The sequence below is a fragment of the Corapipo altera genome, unplaced genomic scaffold (genome assembly GCF_003945725.1).
Source record: "Corapipo altera isolate COAL_440 unplaced genomic scaffold, ASM394572v1 113, whole genome shotgun sequence".
NCBI classification, from domain to species: Eukaryota; Metazoa; Chordata; class Aves; order Passeriformes; family Pipridae; genus Corapipo; species Corapipo altera.
Genome location: NW_020884895.1, coordinates 3,299,697 through 3,313,865, shown reverse-complemented (window position 1 = coordinate 3,313,865; position 14,169 = coordinate 3,299,697). Strand labels below are relative to the sequence as shown.

General features: G+C 62.9%; 2 protein-coding genes across 3 annotated transcripts; one reads left to right on the top strand and one right to left on the bottom strand.

The window, feature by feature from the left end:
- Nucleotides 1-1,965: 1,965 nt before the first annotated feature.
- On the top strand, nucleotides 1,966-4,409 carry POLR2H (RNA polymerase II subunit H). 2 transcript variants are annotated; one of them, XM_027647334.1, is made up of 5 exons: nucleotides 1,966-2,088; nucleotides 2,456-2,539; nucleotides 3,253-3,346; nucleotides 3,706-3,789; nucleotides 3,883-4,409. In XM_027647334.1, the coding sequence occupies exons 1-5, from the start codon at nucleotides 2,016-2,018 to the stop codon at nucleotides 3,998-4,000; spliced, it is 453 nt and encodes a 150-aa protein (XP_027503135.1). In that variant the 5' UTR covers nucleotides 1,966-2,015; the 3' UTR covers nucleotides 4,001-4,409. The 2 variants fall into 2 exon arrangements, with proteins under 2 accessions (XP_027503135.1, XP_027503136.1); XM_027647335.1 differs by lacking the exons at nucleotides 3,253-3,346; nucleotides 3,706-3,789 and having other exon boundaries at nucleotides 3,883-3,980.
- A 343-nt stretch (nucleotides 4,410-4,752) lies between these two features.
- Nucleotides 4,753-6,834, bottom strand: THPO (thrombopoietin). The gene is made up of 5 exons (XM_027647471.1): nucleotides 6,721-6,834; nucleotides 5,794-5,921; nucleotides 5,638-5,724; nucleotides 5,274-5,438; nucleotides 4,753-5,168 (listed from the first exon to the last, which is right to left on the bottom strand). Exons 1-5 carry the CDS (start codon nucleotides 6,758-6,760, stop codon nucleotides 4,986-4,988), a joined length of 603 nt encoding a protein of 200 aa, XP_027503272.1. The 5' UTR covers nucleotides 6,761-6,834; the 3' UTR covers nucleotides 4,753-4,985.
- Between the last annotated feature and the right edge of the window lie 7,335 nt (nucleotides 6,835-14,169).

The window sequence follows — 14,169 nt, the reverse complement described above, 5'->3', positions numbered from 1 at the left end:
CTGGACCCCACACCACTCTGCCCCGGCTGGTCCCCGCCTGGTTGGTCACAGGATGGTACCCTGGGGATGCTGGAGGGGGCACTGGTCATACTGATGAGCCTGGCCGTTGTAGGACTTCCCAGCTCGACACACCCTGGGAGTGTTCTGCCACATGCAGTGTGCTGCTGCCACCCCCTGGTAACCTGCGCAGCCCCGGGTGCCCCCCGCAGTCCTCCACTCAGGGGTGCCCAGGCCCCCAGCAACCCAGCCCTGGACCCCGGACAAACAGGCAGGGGCACCCCGGGGTGCAGAAGGGCAGAGGGACCCCGGGGTGGGGAACTCCACAACCCCGGGGTGGGGAACTCCACACTTTGCACCAGGCGAGGTGCCTGCCTGTGGCCCCACATTCCGGCAGGGAGGTTTGTACCAGCCCCCCCCCCCGAGTCTGAGTGGGTAGAGAGGGGAGGTGGCTGGGGGGCTCGTGAGGGATCACCCGTCCAGCAGATGATTAGAAGGAGCAGAGGTTATGTCCCAGCACATTAAAGACTGTCCCTGCTGAGTGCCACCGCCGCGGGGTGACCCTGCCGTGAACCGCCCGCACCCCCCCAAGAGGCCACCAGCCCCCTCCAACAGCACCCCCGCCAAGCTGGTGTCCCCGCTGTGTCACCACACTGCCCCGTTCCGCTGCCTGCGCCGCAGGCATGTGCGGGGATGCGCTGACACCGTGTCACGGAGGGGACACGTCGTGGGGAGGTCACACCTGTGTGGGTCTGGGCACCACAGGCATCTTGTGGCAGGCATCCTGGTGCAAGTGCTGGGGCACCTCGACTCTGGATACCACCCTGGATCACCTGGAGATGTCTGGCTCCCGGGGATGGAACGTGGGCTATGCCCCACCTCGCTGCAGGCATCAGTGCCACACACAGGGACCTGTGTCCCATAGATGTCCCCACTCACGGTCTCGTGGTCCCCGGAGAGCGGCTGGCACGTGCGGCAAACACGGAGCCGTGTCACCTGCCCTCCCCAGTCCCTGTGACACCAGGACACCTGCCCGCCCCACCAGCCCCTGTGGCAGCCCCTTCTGTACCACACCTGAGCGGGCACCCGCTGCCCAAACGAGGTGAAGGGTCCCCGCTGCAACGTCTTGCCTGAGCCAGGGAAAAATTTGTTCAGGCAGGCTGGCGGTGGTATTCAGGGAACCGGGGGGAAAAGGGCTGAACTCCTGAACCCGTCCCGGCGGCTCCGACCAGATGCCAGGCATGGAGCACCCCGTGGTGCCCGACGTGTGAGCAGCCCCCGGCCGTGCCAGACCCCCCTGCTCCCCTCACGGTTCATCGGCAGGACACGGGTGACGGTGTCACACGTCTGCCCCCCCCCCCCCCCCCCCCCAGTGGCTGGCGTGGAAGGGGGAAGGAGCCGGTGGGGGGCTGCAGGCCCTGGCGCCTTCGCTGGCTGAGTCCACGCAGCTCATCACATCGATGGCTGCCTGCGGCCGGTGAACGCAGGTGAAGCCCCTCTGAGCCACAAGGGTGGGACGCGAACTGCGAGACGCCCGCGGGACAGCCCAGATCCTCCTCAGGGGCAGCTCGGACCCCCCCGAGGGGCAGCCCGGACCCCCACCACCCGGGACACCCCAGACCCCCGCGGGACAGCTCGGACCCACACAGGGACATCCCCAACTCCATCGGGGACCCCCCGGGCCCCCCGCACACCCCGGACCAGCCGCACGGGGGCGCTGCCGGGGCCGCTCCTTCCCCGGGGGCGGGGCCGCGGCGCGCGCGGCTCCATCCGCGGCCTCGCAGCGCCCCCTGCCGGCCCCACGGGGGCAGGCGGGCGGGCTCTAGGACCGCGCGGGCACCAGGACTGGGGCGGGCACTAGGACCGCGGGGCTCCCCCCGCCGCCGGCGCCGCGGTGCTGGCAGGGAGGTCGCCCCGCCCACGCTGAAGCTGCTTCCGCCCGGCGCTGGAAGGGCGGGCGCGTCATCGGCGTGCGCCGGGCGGGAGCGGGAGTGCGGCCGGGACGCGGAGCCGCCGCCATGGCCGGGATCCTCTTCGAGGACATCTTCGACGTGAAGGACATCGACCCCGAGGGCAAGAAGTTCGACCGTGGTGAGTGGGACCCCGCGCCCTCCCTCGGCCTCTCCCGGTCCCCGCTCTGCTCCTCCCGCCGGCGGTGGCCGCTGTGCCCCGGCACCTCCGCGTGTTGCCTGCCCCCGGAGCGTCCCATTTCCCCAGGGCATCCCCAGCCCGGCTGCTGTGCCCCTCTCGCCCCGCGGCCCCCGGAACCCTTCTTTCCCCGCCCCACCGTGTTCTTCTGGCTGTGCACACCTCCGTCAGCTCCCAGGCTCCGGCATCCATCCCCGTATCCACCCCCAAACAGCTCAGGTGCCCGACAGGGGTGGGGAGGGGGCCCTGTTCCCACCCAGCCCCTGGGGATGTTCTCTGTCCTGATCCCTGACTCTGCTGCTCTCCCTAGTGTCTCGCCTGCACTGCGAGAGTGAGTCCTTCAAGATGGATCTCATCCTGGACGTGAACATCCAGATCTACCCGGTGGACCTCGGTAAGCCGTCAGGCTGGTAGTCCAGAGAGGGTCAGCGGTGTCAGCTTTGGTGGGGTAGGCTGGAGAGGCACTCTGAGGATGGAGCCTGAATTTGCTGTGAACAAGAAATGAGACTTCCTTGGGCCCCTGTGCTGTCCCCGGTCACAGGAGCTTCTGGGCACTCTGTATATGCTGGGACTGAGCGGGGTTCTGGTTCACCACCCTGTGTGTGTTTAGACTCATCTCTGTCCCATTCCCCAGAGATGTCTGGGGAAAATGTCTCGCTTACTGATGCCAAGCTTTAAGGGAGACCTGAAATTAAGTTCTACAGCTAAATACACCAAATGGATGAAAAAGAGAATTTGCCCTCAGTGAGGCACAGAAGAGCTGGAACTGGTGCTGCAGGGGTCACTCTTCTGCCCAGGGTCCAGCCAAGTTCTCTGGGACTCTCCCTGTGAAAATCTTGCTGTGTCCCACAAAAACACCAGAAATGGTGTCCCGGTGGCTCTGGTCTCCTCCATGATGTGGAGAATAGGGGAGCACAGGGTTCAGTGTGACCTTTCACTCGTTCCCCACAGTCCTGGTGGAGGGCTGGCAGCAGGGGGCAGGGCTTTTATATCACAAGTAAAACACCTGCCAGGGTGGTTGTTTACCACCACCCTGAGTTCTGGCTGTGGCTGCTGCTGCTCTGGCTGTGCCCCCACCTTCTCACCTCTCCTCTGCCCTCTTCCCAGGGGACAAATTCCGCCTGGTCATTGCCAGCACGTTGTATGAGGATGGCACCCTGGATGACGGCGAGTACAACCCCACAGACGACCGACCGTCCAGGTACGGGGCCCAGCTGGGACCCACGTGAGCATGGGTGGGGGAAAACAGGGAGTGCTGAGATTGGGTGTCTCAGGTTGGACATCAGGAGGGATTTCTTCACAGAAAGGGTGATTAAACATTGGAACAGGCTGCCCAGGGAGATGGTGAAGTTACTATCCCTGGAGGTGTTTAGGGAAAGACTGGGCATGGCAATGAGTGCCATGGTCTAATTGACGTGATGGTGATTGTCAGTGATGATCTCAAAGGACTTTTCCAACCTGATTGATTCTGTGACTGTGAGGTACCTTCTCCCAGAAGACACTGAGCTGGGGGTCTGCCCAGGTTTGATCCCTTGGTGACCTCATACTGTGCTGTTGCAGGGCAGACCAGTTTGAGTACGTGATGTACGGCAAGGTGTACCGGATCGAAGGGGACGAGACTTCCACAGAGGCAGCCACACGCCTGTGAGTACCCCGGGGTGGTATGGGAGGCACTGGGATCTCAGCTTGGGTCTCCCATGAGATTCCCTCTTCTCATATCCTTCTCCTCCTGTCCAGCTCTGCCTACGTGTCCTATGGGGGGCTGCTTATGCGGCTGCAGGGAGACGCAAACAACCTGCATGGGTTTGAGGTGGACTCTCGTGTTTACCTGCTGATGAAGAAGTTGGCCTTCTAGCACACCTCCATGACTGCCCCACAGACATCCTGCTGGCAAGCAAACAGGAGACCTGAGACCCCAAATTCTGCCACAGCATCCATGCTTCCTGGCCTCTGGGGCTGGGGAGGAAGGAGCAGTCCCCCTCTTCATCCCAGCCTCTTCTGACTCCTGCTGGGATCCACAGCTCTGTTTGGAAGGAGAGAGGTGCCTGACGTCCAAGTGGAGACAGTGCCGTGTACTCAGGTCCTGCCTGATGGCATCTCCTCACCTCCACTTTCCTGTGCTCAATAGTAGGCTCAGCCCTGGCTCTGGCCAGGGACAGCCGGACTGGGACAGATGCCTGCCTGCCTCGGGCCTGGGGACCATTCCCTCAGGAGCCATCCCGAGGCAGGCTGACTTGGTTTTGATTAAACTGGGATGTTTTCTACTCCTGGCTCTGCTTGCTGAGAGATGAGGCTGGCAGGGAGTGAATACACCTGCACAGGGCACAAAGGGGGCCTCTGCCACTTCCGAAAGGATGAGGAGTCCACACCTGCCCTGGGCTCTTCTCCACCTGCCACCACTCCAGGTACAGATTGTGCTAGGGCTGGGAGAGGCAGGTGGATGCCAGGGGTGAGGAGTGGCAGCTCAGGCCCTGTGCAGGGCCGGACCGGGGGTCCGTGCAGTGCTGATGGCTGCCACGGGAGGGAGCAGAAGCTGGGAGCATGTCCCAGAGGGGCTGCTCCTGCCCCGGGCCTGGCGAGGACACACACAACCCTTTAGAAAAATAGCTCTTTAATCGAAAAGCATTCACAGTAGAGGTGCCTGCCCAGGTGGGAGCAGGGCCTGTGCCCACCAGCATGTGGGTGTTGCTCTTTGTCTTTGTGGGTCGCATGGTCTCTGAAGACTTGAGGAACAGGAGCTAACCCTTTCCTTATGGGCATCTTCCTGGGCACCCAGAGCACAGCTCAGTGTCCAGCAGGATTGCTCCAAAGTCACATTGGGGTGAACCCTGTGTGCAGCTTCACCGGGCCCCGCACGGAGGGTCTCTGCTGCCCTCCTGTCCTTGCTTGCACAAGGCCTTGGCCAGGTCATGGAAGAAGAAGCGCAGCTTGCCCTGCACCAGCTGCCGGTAGGTGAGGAAGACACTGGTGATGTGGGTCTGCTCCATGGAGTGTGGGGAGCAACTCAGCTCCCAGTGTCCTGCCTGAGGGGTGAGAGCAGGACAGAGGGGTGACAAACATCATTGTACCCCACCCAGCCCAGCTGGCACCTGTGCCATGATGGACTGGCTCACGTGGGGAGGTATTACCTCCCAGCTGAAGGTCTGCAGGAGCAGGAAGAAGGAGTTGGCGTGTCGGTAAAGCTGGCTCAGCTGCCTGGCCCCGCACTCCTCGCTCACCTGGCCCAGGGCCCCTGTGGCAGCACCCACCAGCAGGGCCAGGTCACACAGGATCTCCCGCCGCTTTGTCTCGTTCTGGGGGAGCAAATAATGAGTGGCCTGACCCATTCCTGTGCCCACCCTAGGTCTGAATGGGGTCTTCTACCCTCCCCATGCCACCAGATATGCCCACAGGCATCTTGCTCAGCATTTCTGGTGCTTGTGCCAACCCAAGGTGCCTTCTCCGGTCCCATGGGCATGCCAGTGCCAGCACCCTCATCCCAGCCCCTCTCACCGATTTGGATTTCCACTGTTGGAGGCTGAAGTCCACCAAGGGCAGCACCGCGGGGCAGCTGAGCACAGGCAGGGCCTGGCACTGGCCCTAATGGGGAGAGGAGATGTTGAGGAGCTGTGCATGTTCCTTGGGTTTTGGGGGGGACTGTATCCTCACCACTCTCTTCTCCATATCTTTGGCCTCCAGGATGTACTTCTGGATGAGCCTGTTGTCACAGACCAGCCGTGTTGGGCTGGCATGGTCTTCCTTCACGTGCAGGAGGAAGGATGTGAGGAGGAGCAGTCCTGGGGAAGATGGGATTACCTTGGATACTGTACCACCCTCCCTGGGCAGTACCAGCCCAGGGCCATGCCTGCAGTGGCAAACCCTCCCTGCATCCCAGTGGTAGCCTCTATGACCCTGTGGTGGGGTGCAGGGAGAGGTCTGGGGGCTGAGGAGGGCCTGGTACTGCCCTCCAGTCAGTCAGCACGGGTGCCCACTGCTCACTGGGGAGAGCCAGGGTTTCTGTGCCAGTGGTGAGTGCCAAGGGGCCCCACAGCCATGTCTGTGCCAGGTTTTTTGGCCCTGCTCCAGGCAAGGGAGTGGAGCTCCACTCCCTGTCCAGACCAGGGCCAGCCCTCCAGATCTATGCCAAGAGCAGCTCTGGATGTCACGTGCGCTTCGGGGAATCCCGGCCTGCAATGTCCCACAGGGAACATCTGGTCCTTGCTGCTGCCCTGGCTGAGTGCTCTCTTGCCAGCACTGCCTCCCCCAGTGCTGCTGTGCCCAGAGACTGCCCATCCTGGAAACAGGCATCTCCTCTCCACAGGCCCTCCATATGTCCTCCTGCCTCGCTGCCTGCCCTGACACTGCACCTGTCCCCAAAAGCCCTTGACGCAGCCCGTTTGCCTGGGATGGGCATGGAGAGATGCTTGGCTGCCCTCGCACACTGGCAGTGGCCAGGTCCAACCAGTCCAGAGCCACCCTTGGAGTTTGGTGCCCACCTGTGGGGCTCATCACGCGGGGCACACTATGGCTCTGGGGCCGCTGCCCCCACTGTCCCTTCCTTCGCGCTCCCGTCCCCCCTTTCAGCCGCACACTCACTGTTCAGCTCCATGCTCAGCTGGGGGCTTCGGCCCTGCATCTTCCGCCCTGCGGCCAGCGGCTGCTCCCCGGCTCCCGTCCCCCTTCCATGGAGGGCAGTGTTGGCGCGGGCTCCCCGCGAGCCGCCCAGCCGGGACGGAGGGCCGGAGGCCGGGAGCGGCCCCGGGACAGCGCGGCTCTGCGGCTCCGGCCTGGCCGCCCAGCCGAGGCAGCACGATTTCCTGTTGTGTCGCCGCTGACCTTCGAGCAAAATCACAGCAGGGGCCCCGGGCCCGGGGGACGGCTTCCTGCCTCCCGCCGCTTCCTCCCTTGGCTCTGGGCTAGGGAAAGACGTCCCTGGGCGCCCTCGGCGGCTGCTCACCTGGCCCCGGTCCTGAGCGCTCGGCAGCCAGCACCTCGGTGGTCAGTGCCTCTGCTGTGCCTGTCCAGGGGGTGGGGGTGGCCCTGGTACCTGCAGAAGGGATGGCATCAGTGACCCTGCACTGGAGAGCCTCGGGAGCATCAGCTCCTGGCTGTGGCAGACAGGTATGAAAGCCACTGAAGATCCTCTCACAGAGGTGGACTTCATCCCTGGTGACCTTCTCCCAGAGTTAGACCCTTCCCTGATAACCCTCACCCAGGTTGTGGTCTGACCCCTACATCCATCACCGAGAGGCAATTTGGGGAGCTTGAGATCCCCAGGGTGGCTGTGATGCACAGGGACCCCTCTAAGATGGGGAGGGAGCACAAGGATCTGGCTGGTGCATGGTCCCAGGGCTGTTTCACTGGGGATATTGGTTGGGAGTGGGGTGGGTGGGAGAAGCACTGGGGGTCTGTTCAGCTCCAGGCCCTGACATGGCCATGGCATTCGACAGCAAAGCCAGCCCCCACCAGGCACTCTGGATGCAGAGCCCCATACCCATGTGTACATGCATGTCCATAATGGCACACTATACACACGCCCCACGTGCACCCTCAGACCCACGTGTGCACATGCGCACTCCCCCGGCACGCGTCAGGCCACGCGCCCAGATAACCCCCCACCCCAGCAGCCTCCCATGCACTTCCCTTTGGGGGACACCCCGCTCCCAGCCCATATCCTCTTACTCCCAGTCTCCCCATAGCCCGTGCATTTCCTTCTCACACCCCGGCTCTCACACACTCTTGCACGTTCCCACCCCTGTTCCCGCAGCCAGCAATTCCCAGCAGCGCCTGGCCGGGTGACAACAGTCAGAGTAAATACCCAGCCCTGCTCCGCCTGCTCCAAGCCTTGCTCAGCCCAAAACAGCCCACCTTATGGGGTGCCCGGATGGAGGGTCCAGTGGGTGCCACAGCTCCAGGGATGAGACTGGTAGCCCAGCCTGCTTGGGCACAGCTGGCAGCAACGGGACCTGTGAGCACCGGGGTCAAACACCTCCAGGCTTCCCCTGCACGGCCGTGGCCCGTCTGCGGACGTGACAAGCTGCAAACACACCCATCAGCACCCTTAACCTCTCTGCCAGCACTGGCCCCAGTCCCATCACCAGCCCCACATCAGTCCCTGCCATGCTCCCTCCATGCCCGTGTCCCCATCCCTCCCTGGCAAAGCCATTGGTGATGCCAGGTGCCCTGCATTCCCTCTTCATTAGGCAAACAAATTCATCTGGGGAAACTGGAGAGTAACTGGAAACTGGAGGTCTAATGGGCCCCCATGGTCACTGAGGCACCCTAAGGTGCACACAATAGTCCCTTTGCTCCAAAATGCTCCTTTTCAGCCATGCCAGAAGCAGTGTCAGCCCGAGCCCATAGGCAGCCTGGTATTCCTCTGCTGGAAAGGGCAATGCCAGCATTTGCCGTCCATGTCAGAGGGGCAGAGGATGAGGGGGGGAGCTCCGGCTGCGGGCCCCAGCCCAATTCCAGAAATGCTGTGTGCTGTGGAGGGAGGGACTGTGGGGCCAGTGAGGCACAGGAACCCCAGAAGGATGCGGGGGCTCCGTCCAGGCAGCCAGGGCTCTGGCAGGGGACAGGAAGCCAGGCGGGGCTGAGGGACTGCACAGCTGGCCGGATCCCGGTGCCAAGTTTCCCACCTCTCCTTACAGGGTGCAAAGTGCCGGGAATCCCGCTGCAGGGGCAGCCGTTCGCACCCACTTTGCCAAGGTGCTGAAAACAGCAGGAGGTGCCAGGAGTCAAGGAAGGGGGGGGGGGACGAGGGGGAAGACGCCGGGTTAGGGGGGAGACTGTGGATCGGTGGCACAGCTGCTGTCCCCGCAGGCCACCCAGATGTGCTCGATGGGCACCCCGAGGATGTCAGTGCAAGGCCGGAGTAGCATGGGAAGCAAACCTGGCCTTCCAGCGGCAGGGAGGGGGGTCCCAGCCCCCTTTGAAGCCCCCATAAAAGGGTCTGGCATAAAGGAAAGAGAAAGTCAAAGGAACAAAGGGAGCGGCTAATCCCGGCATGAGCAAACAGCCCCGTTTGCTCAGGGCACAGCTGGCCCCGGGGCCAGGGAAAGGAGCACAGCAGGGCTCTGGGGGTGCCAGGCAGCGGGGGACCCTCTACCCGGGCTGCCCCTCCCCAGGCAGGGGCAGCCCCCGGGAGCAGGGTCCCTCCTGGATCCTCCGGGCTTTTTTTCTATATTTGCAAATTGCAATAAACATCCGTGGGCAAATCCTCCTCGAACTGCTCCCAGACAGCTGTCCCAGGAGAGCACCGTGACGCTGCTGGGCAAAGGGACTTGCAAGGGGCACCTTGGTCAGGATGCTGCAGCTTGGGGATGAAGGCTGGCACAGTTTTTCCCACCTTTCCCAATTGCCCGCAGGCCACTTGCTGCCCAGCACTGCAGCACAAAGCCCTGGGTGCTTCCCAGAGGATGCCCCTGGGCAAACCCTCCAGCTACTGCTTTGGGCAAGGGTACCTTGTGCCAGTGGCTCTGCTGGCACCTGGGATGATTCCACTGTGCCACTTCTCCCATCCTGCTCCTCAGCTGAGTTCCCCACTCTGGTACGGGGCACGGGGTGTGCCGGGAGGGCACCTCATCCCTCTCTCTCCATCCCATGGAGTGGTGAAGGGGTTAATGCCAGGCAGCCGAGCCGCAGGTGGGCGCAAGAATGAAATTCCTTCTCGCTGTCCTGCGAAGTCTGGGCACAAATATTTGCCTGCATGTCCGGTGGGGAGGGGGGAGACCACCATCGCTTCTGGGAGCTTGCTAATCCCCATGCCAAACAAGGCCCCCGCATGCCCTGAATGCCCCCCACCTTCTTCCTGCTGGGGTCACCCCACAAAGCCTTTGAGGAGGGGACATTTGGGGCCAGAGAGACACCAGCACCTTTGGGTGCTCCTGTGAGTAGGGAGCTCTGTGGCATTGATGGGGCAGTGGGACCGGGCATGGTGTTCAAGGGCACTGTCAGGATGTGCTTGACATGGTGGACAAGACTTTTTTGGAGTCTCCGTTCTGCTCCCCAGGCCATGGCCACCACAACAGGATGGGATGAAGGCAAGAGCCCCAGCCATTCCCACTGTGCCAGCAACACACCCTTTGTAATAAACTCCACTTGTTCACAGACAGAAAACAACCACTTTCCCCCCCTCCACCACTCCTCAAACTGCACCCTCCCCTCCTGTACCTGCCGCCCCCAAAACCCCCTCAAACCCCAGACCCCCCTTAGCCTCTGTCTGGGATGGCCCAGCCCTGTAAGTCGCCTACCAGTTGTGCAAATATTGCTGGAACGGCTGTAATCCCTGTGTCCAACGTGAATTATGAGATATTTCCACCCATTACGACAGCCCCCCCCGCCCCGCCGCGTGTGTGTGAGGCCGGGGGGATTAGACACGGCACAAGCCACACTCAGCACAAAGCTTTGGGGAGGCTGATGGCTCTCCACGCCCCATGACAAGGCAGGTCAGTCCAGGGGGGCTCTTTTTGGAGAGAAGGGGTGACCCACATGCCTTCCCATCTCCAGGCTCATGCCTGGAGGGGCGTTGGGGTGCCCAGGAGGCAGTGGGAAGTTGTGGGAAGAGGGGGCCAGAGCATGCAGTTTCGCCATGCTCCCATCCCTGGGGAGCAGAGGCTCCTTCCTGCCGCCCCAAGCCCGGCTCATGTTCAAAGCCGCGAGCAGGCAGCGGCTAATGAGGGTAGACAATGGGAACTGCATGGGGCAGAGCACGGGTGAGGGCCTGCTGCAACGCCTCCATGCCAGGCATGGCACAGCCCTGGCACCACGACCCTCTGGAATCCTTCATAAGACCTTCACCACTGGGCAGGGCATGTGCCCATGAAGCCCTGGCAGCACTGCAGGCTGTTCTGGGGGGCACCTGTGGGGCATCCCACCCATGCTTGCTGAGATGGGAATGACACCTCATGGGACCACCACCTTCCCAACAGGGACAAGCCAGTGCTTGCTCTGGGTAAAGGTGGCAGAGGGGTGCAGGTGCCAGGTGGGGCAGTTGGGGCTGACCATGGCCAGCTGTCTCCATCTTGGTGCAGCTCCAGCTGCCCGTAGCCGGCAGCCCCACTGGGGATGTTCCAGAGTCAGGCCCAGCTCCGGAGCCTCAGAGCTGCCTTTGTGCAGGGCGCTGCTGCTCACACACATGTGCGGGTGCTGGGAAGCAGCTGGCAAGACCAGGACCCTTTCCCAGCGCCGCCCTCAGCAGGCACCACCCCCTCCCCAAGAGCACAGGGACCCCCCCCAGGTTCTGGCAAGCAACCCTTGCCCCTTGATGGGGGGGGACATTTCCAGGGGCAGATCAGGCTGTGGATGATCCCCAGGCATGGCTGGGGCATCCATTTCCTCCCTGTCCATGTGCTCCCACTACAATGGCCATGCCCCCTCCCTGGGCAGGGATACCCAGCACCCACCTGCACTGTCAGGCCCCCTGCCAGCATACCAACCTGGTCCCAGCCTGGAAGTGCCTGGATACATTTGCAGCCCCCCTCTACCTCATGCTACCACCCCGTGCCTCGGATTCCCCCATGCGGAGAGCTGCAGCCAGAAGGGTTCCCCGCCTCTCCCTCCTTTCCCTAGGAAAAGGGAGGGAGCTTCCCCCATTGCTTTCCCATGTCCCGCAGACGAGCCAGGAGACTGTGACGAGCTCTGGGTGCACAGAGCCAGCACTGGATTCCTGGCACCAGCAGGACAGCTGGGAGTCATCATACGCCTCCTCCCTGCTCAGCCCCACTCGCGTTCCGCCATCCCCAGGGCCACTGCTGTGCTGCAGCGGGCACTGTGCAGCAACGCTGGCACAGCCACACAGACCCCAAACCTCCCCTACCCTCCACGTCACTGGATCCCAAGCCAGCGAGGATACCGGGAGAGAGGAGAGGGGACAGGTCAGTGACGCTACTGAGGACAGCAAGGAGGGAACAGGGACAAGGGGTCCCATGCTGCCAGGCATGGTTCCTGCTTGCAGAAAGTGCTTGCAAGCAGCAGGGTGTCGGGCACAGCCGTGCCCGGGGGGATGCCCGTGGTCCTGGCAGTGTCCCAGCCCTGGCGATGCTGGCAGGCTGTCCTGCCCAGGGAACCCCAGCTGCTCCTCATTGCCTTCTGCCAGCTCCTACCAAGGGCCAGGTCTCCAGCATGGCCAAGCCCCTGTGCCCCACTGCCCTCCCTGGGAGAGGTGCCCACTGAATGGGGACATGTGCCAAACTGGGACACGGAACGGGATGGGTGAGCTGGGGATGAGCAATCCCATGGGGGCTGGCACTGGGGGCATGGGGCAGTGGGCTGCAGCCCCCCCAGTCACTCAACGGGCTGTGGGGAGGCCCAGGAGGAGCCTTCTGGGGAGGCAGGGGCCTGTTGTGCTCCAGCTGTGCTGTGTTTCCCTAGCTACACCGCACAGCTGGCCGGGTGTTTGTACCGCCCGGAGTTGATTTTGGCAGTCCTGCTCTTCCCCCTCCTCCCATCTCCACCCGCCTTCCCCACACCGGGTGCCTGCCTGCCACACACCCACCACCCTCAGCCCCTCCCTGACACAGAGGTGGCAACAGGGACTTGGGTGACACACACTAGCCCCACTCCTCACCGGCTCCCCCTCCCCAAAATTCACACCTCAGTTTACCCAGCTGGATGATGCTTTCCACAGGTTTTTCCGTGGTGTCTACTCACTACCAACCACTGCCACTGTGGCCAGCCCAGGCACATGTGGGTGAAGAGTGGGGCTGGTGCTGGGTGCTGCTCTCACAGCCCCTTCCCCACCTCAGCTGCCCCCTCCAACCCTGGGCAAGGGAACCCAGGCATCCGGGCTTCTGTGCCCCCACAGCCACTGTCACTGGTGAGCAGGAGCCCAGGGTCTCACTCTGGAGCCTTCCTCTGCCCAGGGTGGGTGGCAGCTGGAGGAATTTAGGAATGTCGAGGGCACAGGCTGCAAGCTGTGGGGGGTGTATGACTTTGCAGAGTGCAGTGTGGATTGGGGGGTGGGGGTGGGCTAATTTGGGAGTCCATGCTCAGGGGTGTTGAGTGGATGGAGGATCCATAGTCCTGTAGAAGGGCTGGATGCCGGGGAGAGGGCTGTCTCACATGGGGTCTGTGTTCCTCATGGGACTGTGGACAGACAGTGCCCTGCAGTACCCCATGACCTGGGCTGCCAAGCGGCCTGGGAGTGGTCTGAGTGGATGGAGGAGTCCGCAGGATGTTTCATGCCCAAGACAGGGGGCAATGAGCCCTGGAAGGGCTCATGACTGAGGGTGGACTGTGTGGATGAGGAAACCCCAGGATGCTCTGTGCCCAGTAGATGCCCCATGCCAGGGAGAGTATATGGATTGTGGAGACAGGCATTTGAATGGGTGTGTCCTGCAAATGCCTTATTCCCAAGGCGGCTTATGTGGATGAGGGACTCCCTGTGGGGCTCATGGCCTCGGAAAGGGGCATATGAATGGGGGCATATCGAGGATGCCCAGTGCTCAGAAACACCCCAAGGTCTGAGGGAAGGGGTGTGAATGGTGATGATGGTGTCTCCACAGTGCCCTATGTCCCAGTGGGTGTTGTGTGAATTGGGAGGGGGGTCCCCAAGATGCCCAGCCTCTGAAGGTGCCCCATGCCCTGAGGGAGGCTTATATCATAGAATCATATAGACTGGGTTGGGTTGGAAAGGACCTTAATGATCACCTAGTTCCAAGCCCCATCCCTCAGGTTCCCCATGCCCTGGGGCTGGCGTGTGAGTGGGAATGCTCTACACCTGGGGGTACCCCATGCTCAGGGCAGGGAGGGGGCAATGAATGGGGGAGATTCCTTGCCCAGCGGGGCAGCCACGTGCCCCGGGGTGCCACAGGACAGGATGGCCCGTGCCCTACGAGAGCGGCGGAGCCGGGGCCCGGGGGGGTGTCGGAGCGCGGCGGGGGGCGCATCCCCCCCGGCCGGCCGCTGCCTGCGCCTCATTAGCGGGGCCTTTGTTTGCACAGGGCTCGCAGCTCCCGCTTGCCCATGCCGCCGCCTATAAAGCGGAGCCGGAGCCGGCAGCCGGGCAGAGGCGGCGGCAGCGCCCGGCAGCGCCCGGCCCCC

Bases quoted from the DNA above. Each gene is read 5' to 3' on its own strand.
- THPO (XM_027647471.1), bottom strand. From the start codon at position 6,760: ATGCAGGGCCGAAGCCCCCAGCTGAGCATGGAGCTGAACA. The intron at 5,725-5,793 runs GTGAGGATACAG...TCTCCCCATTAG, and splicing joins AAGATATGGAGAAGAGAGTG to GGCCAGTGCCAGGCCCTGCC. The intron at 5,439-5,637 runs GTGAGAGGGGCT...TTGCTCCCCCAG, and splicing joins AACAGTGGAAATCCAAATCG to AACGAGACAAAGCGGCGGGA.
- POLR2H (XM_027647334.1), top strand. From the start codon at position 2,016: ATGGCCGGGATCCTCTTCGAGGACATCTTCGACGTGAAGGACATCGAC. The intron at 2,540-3,252 runs GTAAGCCGTCAG...CCCTCTTCCCAG, and splicing joins GATCTACCCGGTGGACCTCG to GGGACAAATTCCGCCTGGTC. The intron at 3,347-3,705 runs GTACGGGGCCCA...GTGCTGTTGCAG, and splicing joins ACAGACGACCGACCGTCCAG to GGCAGACCAGTTTGAGTACG.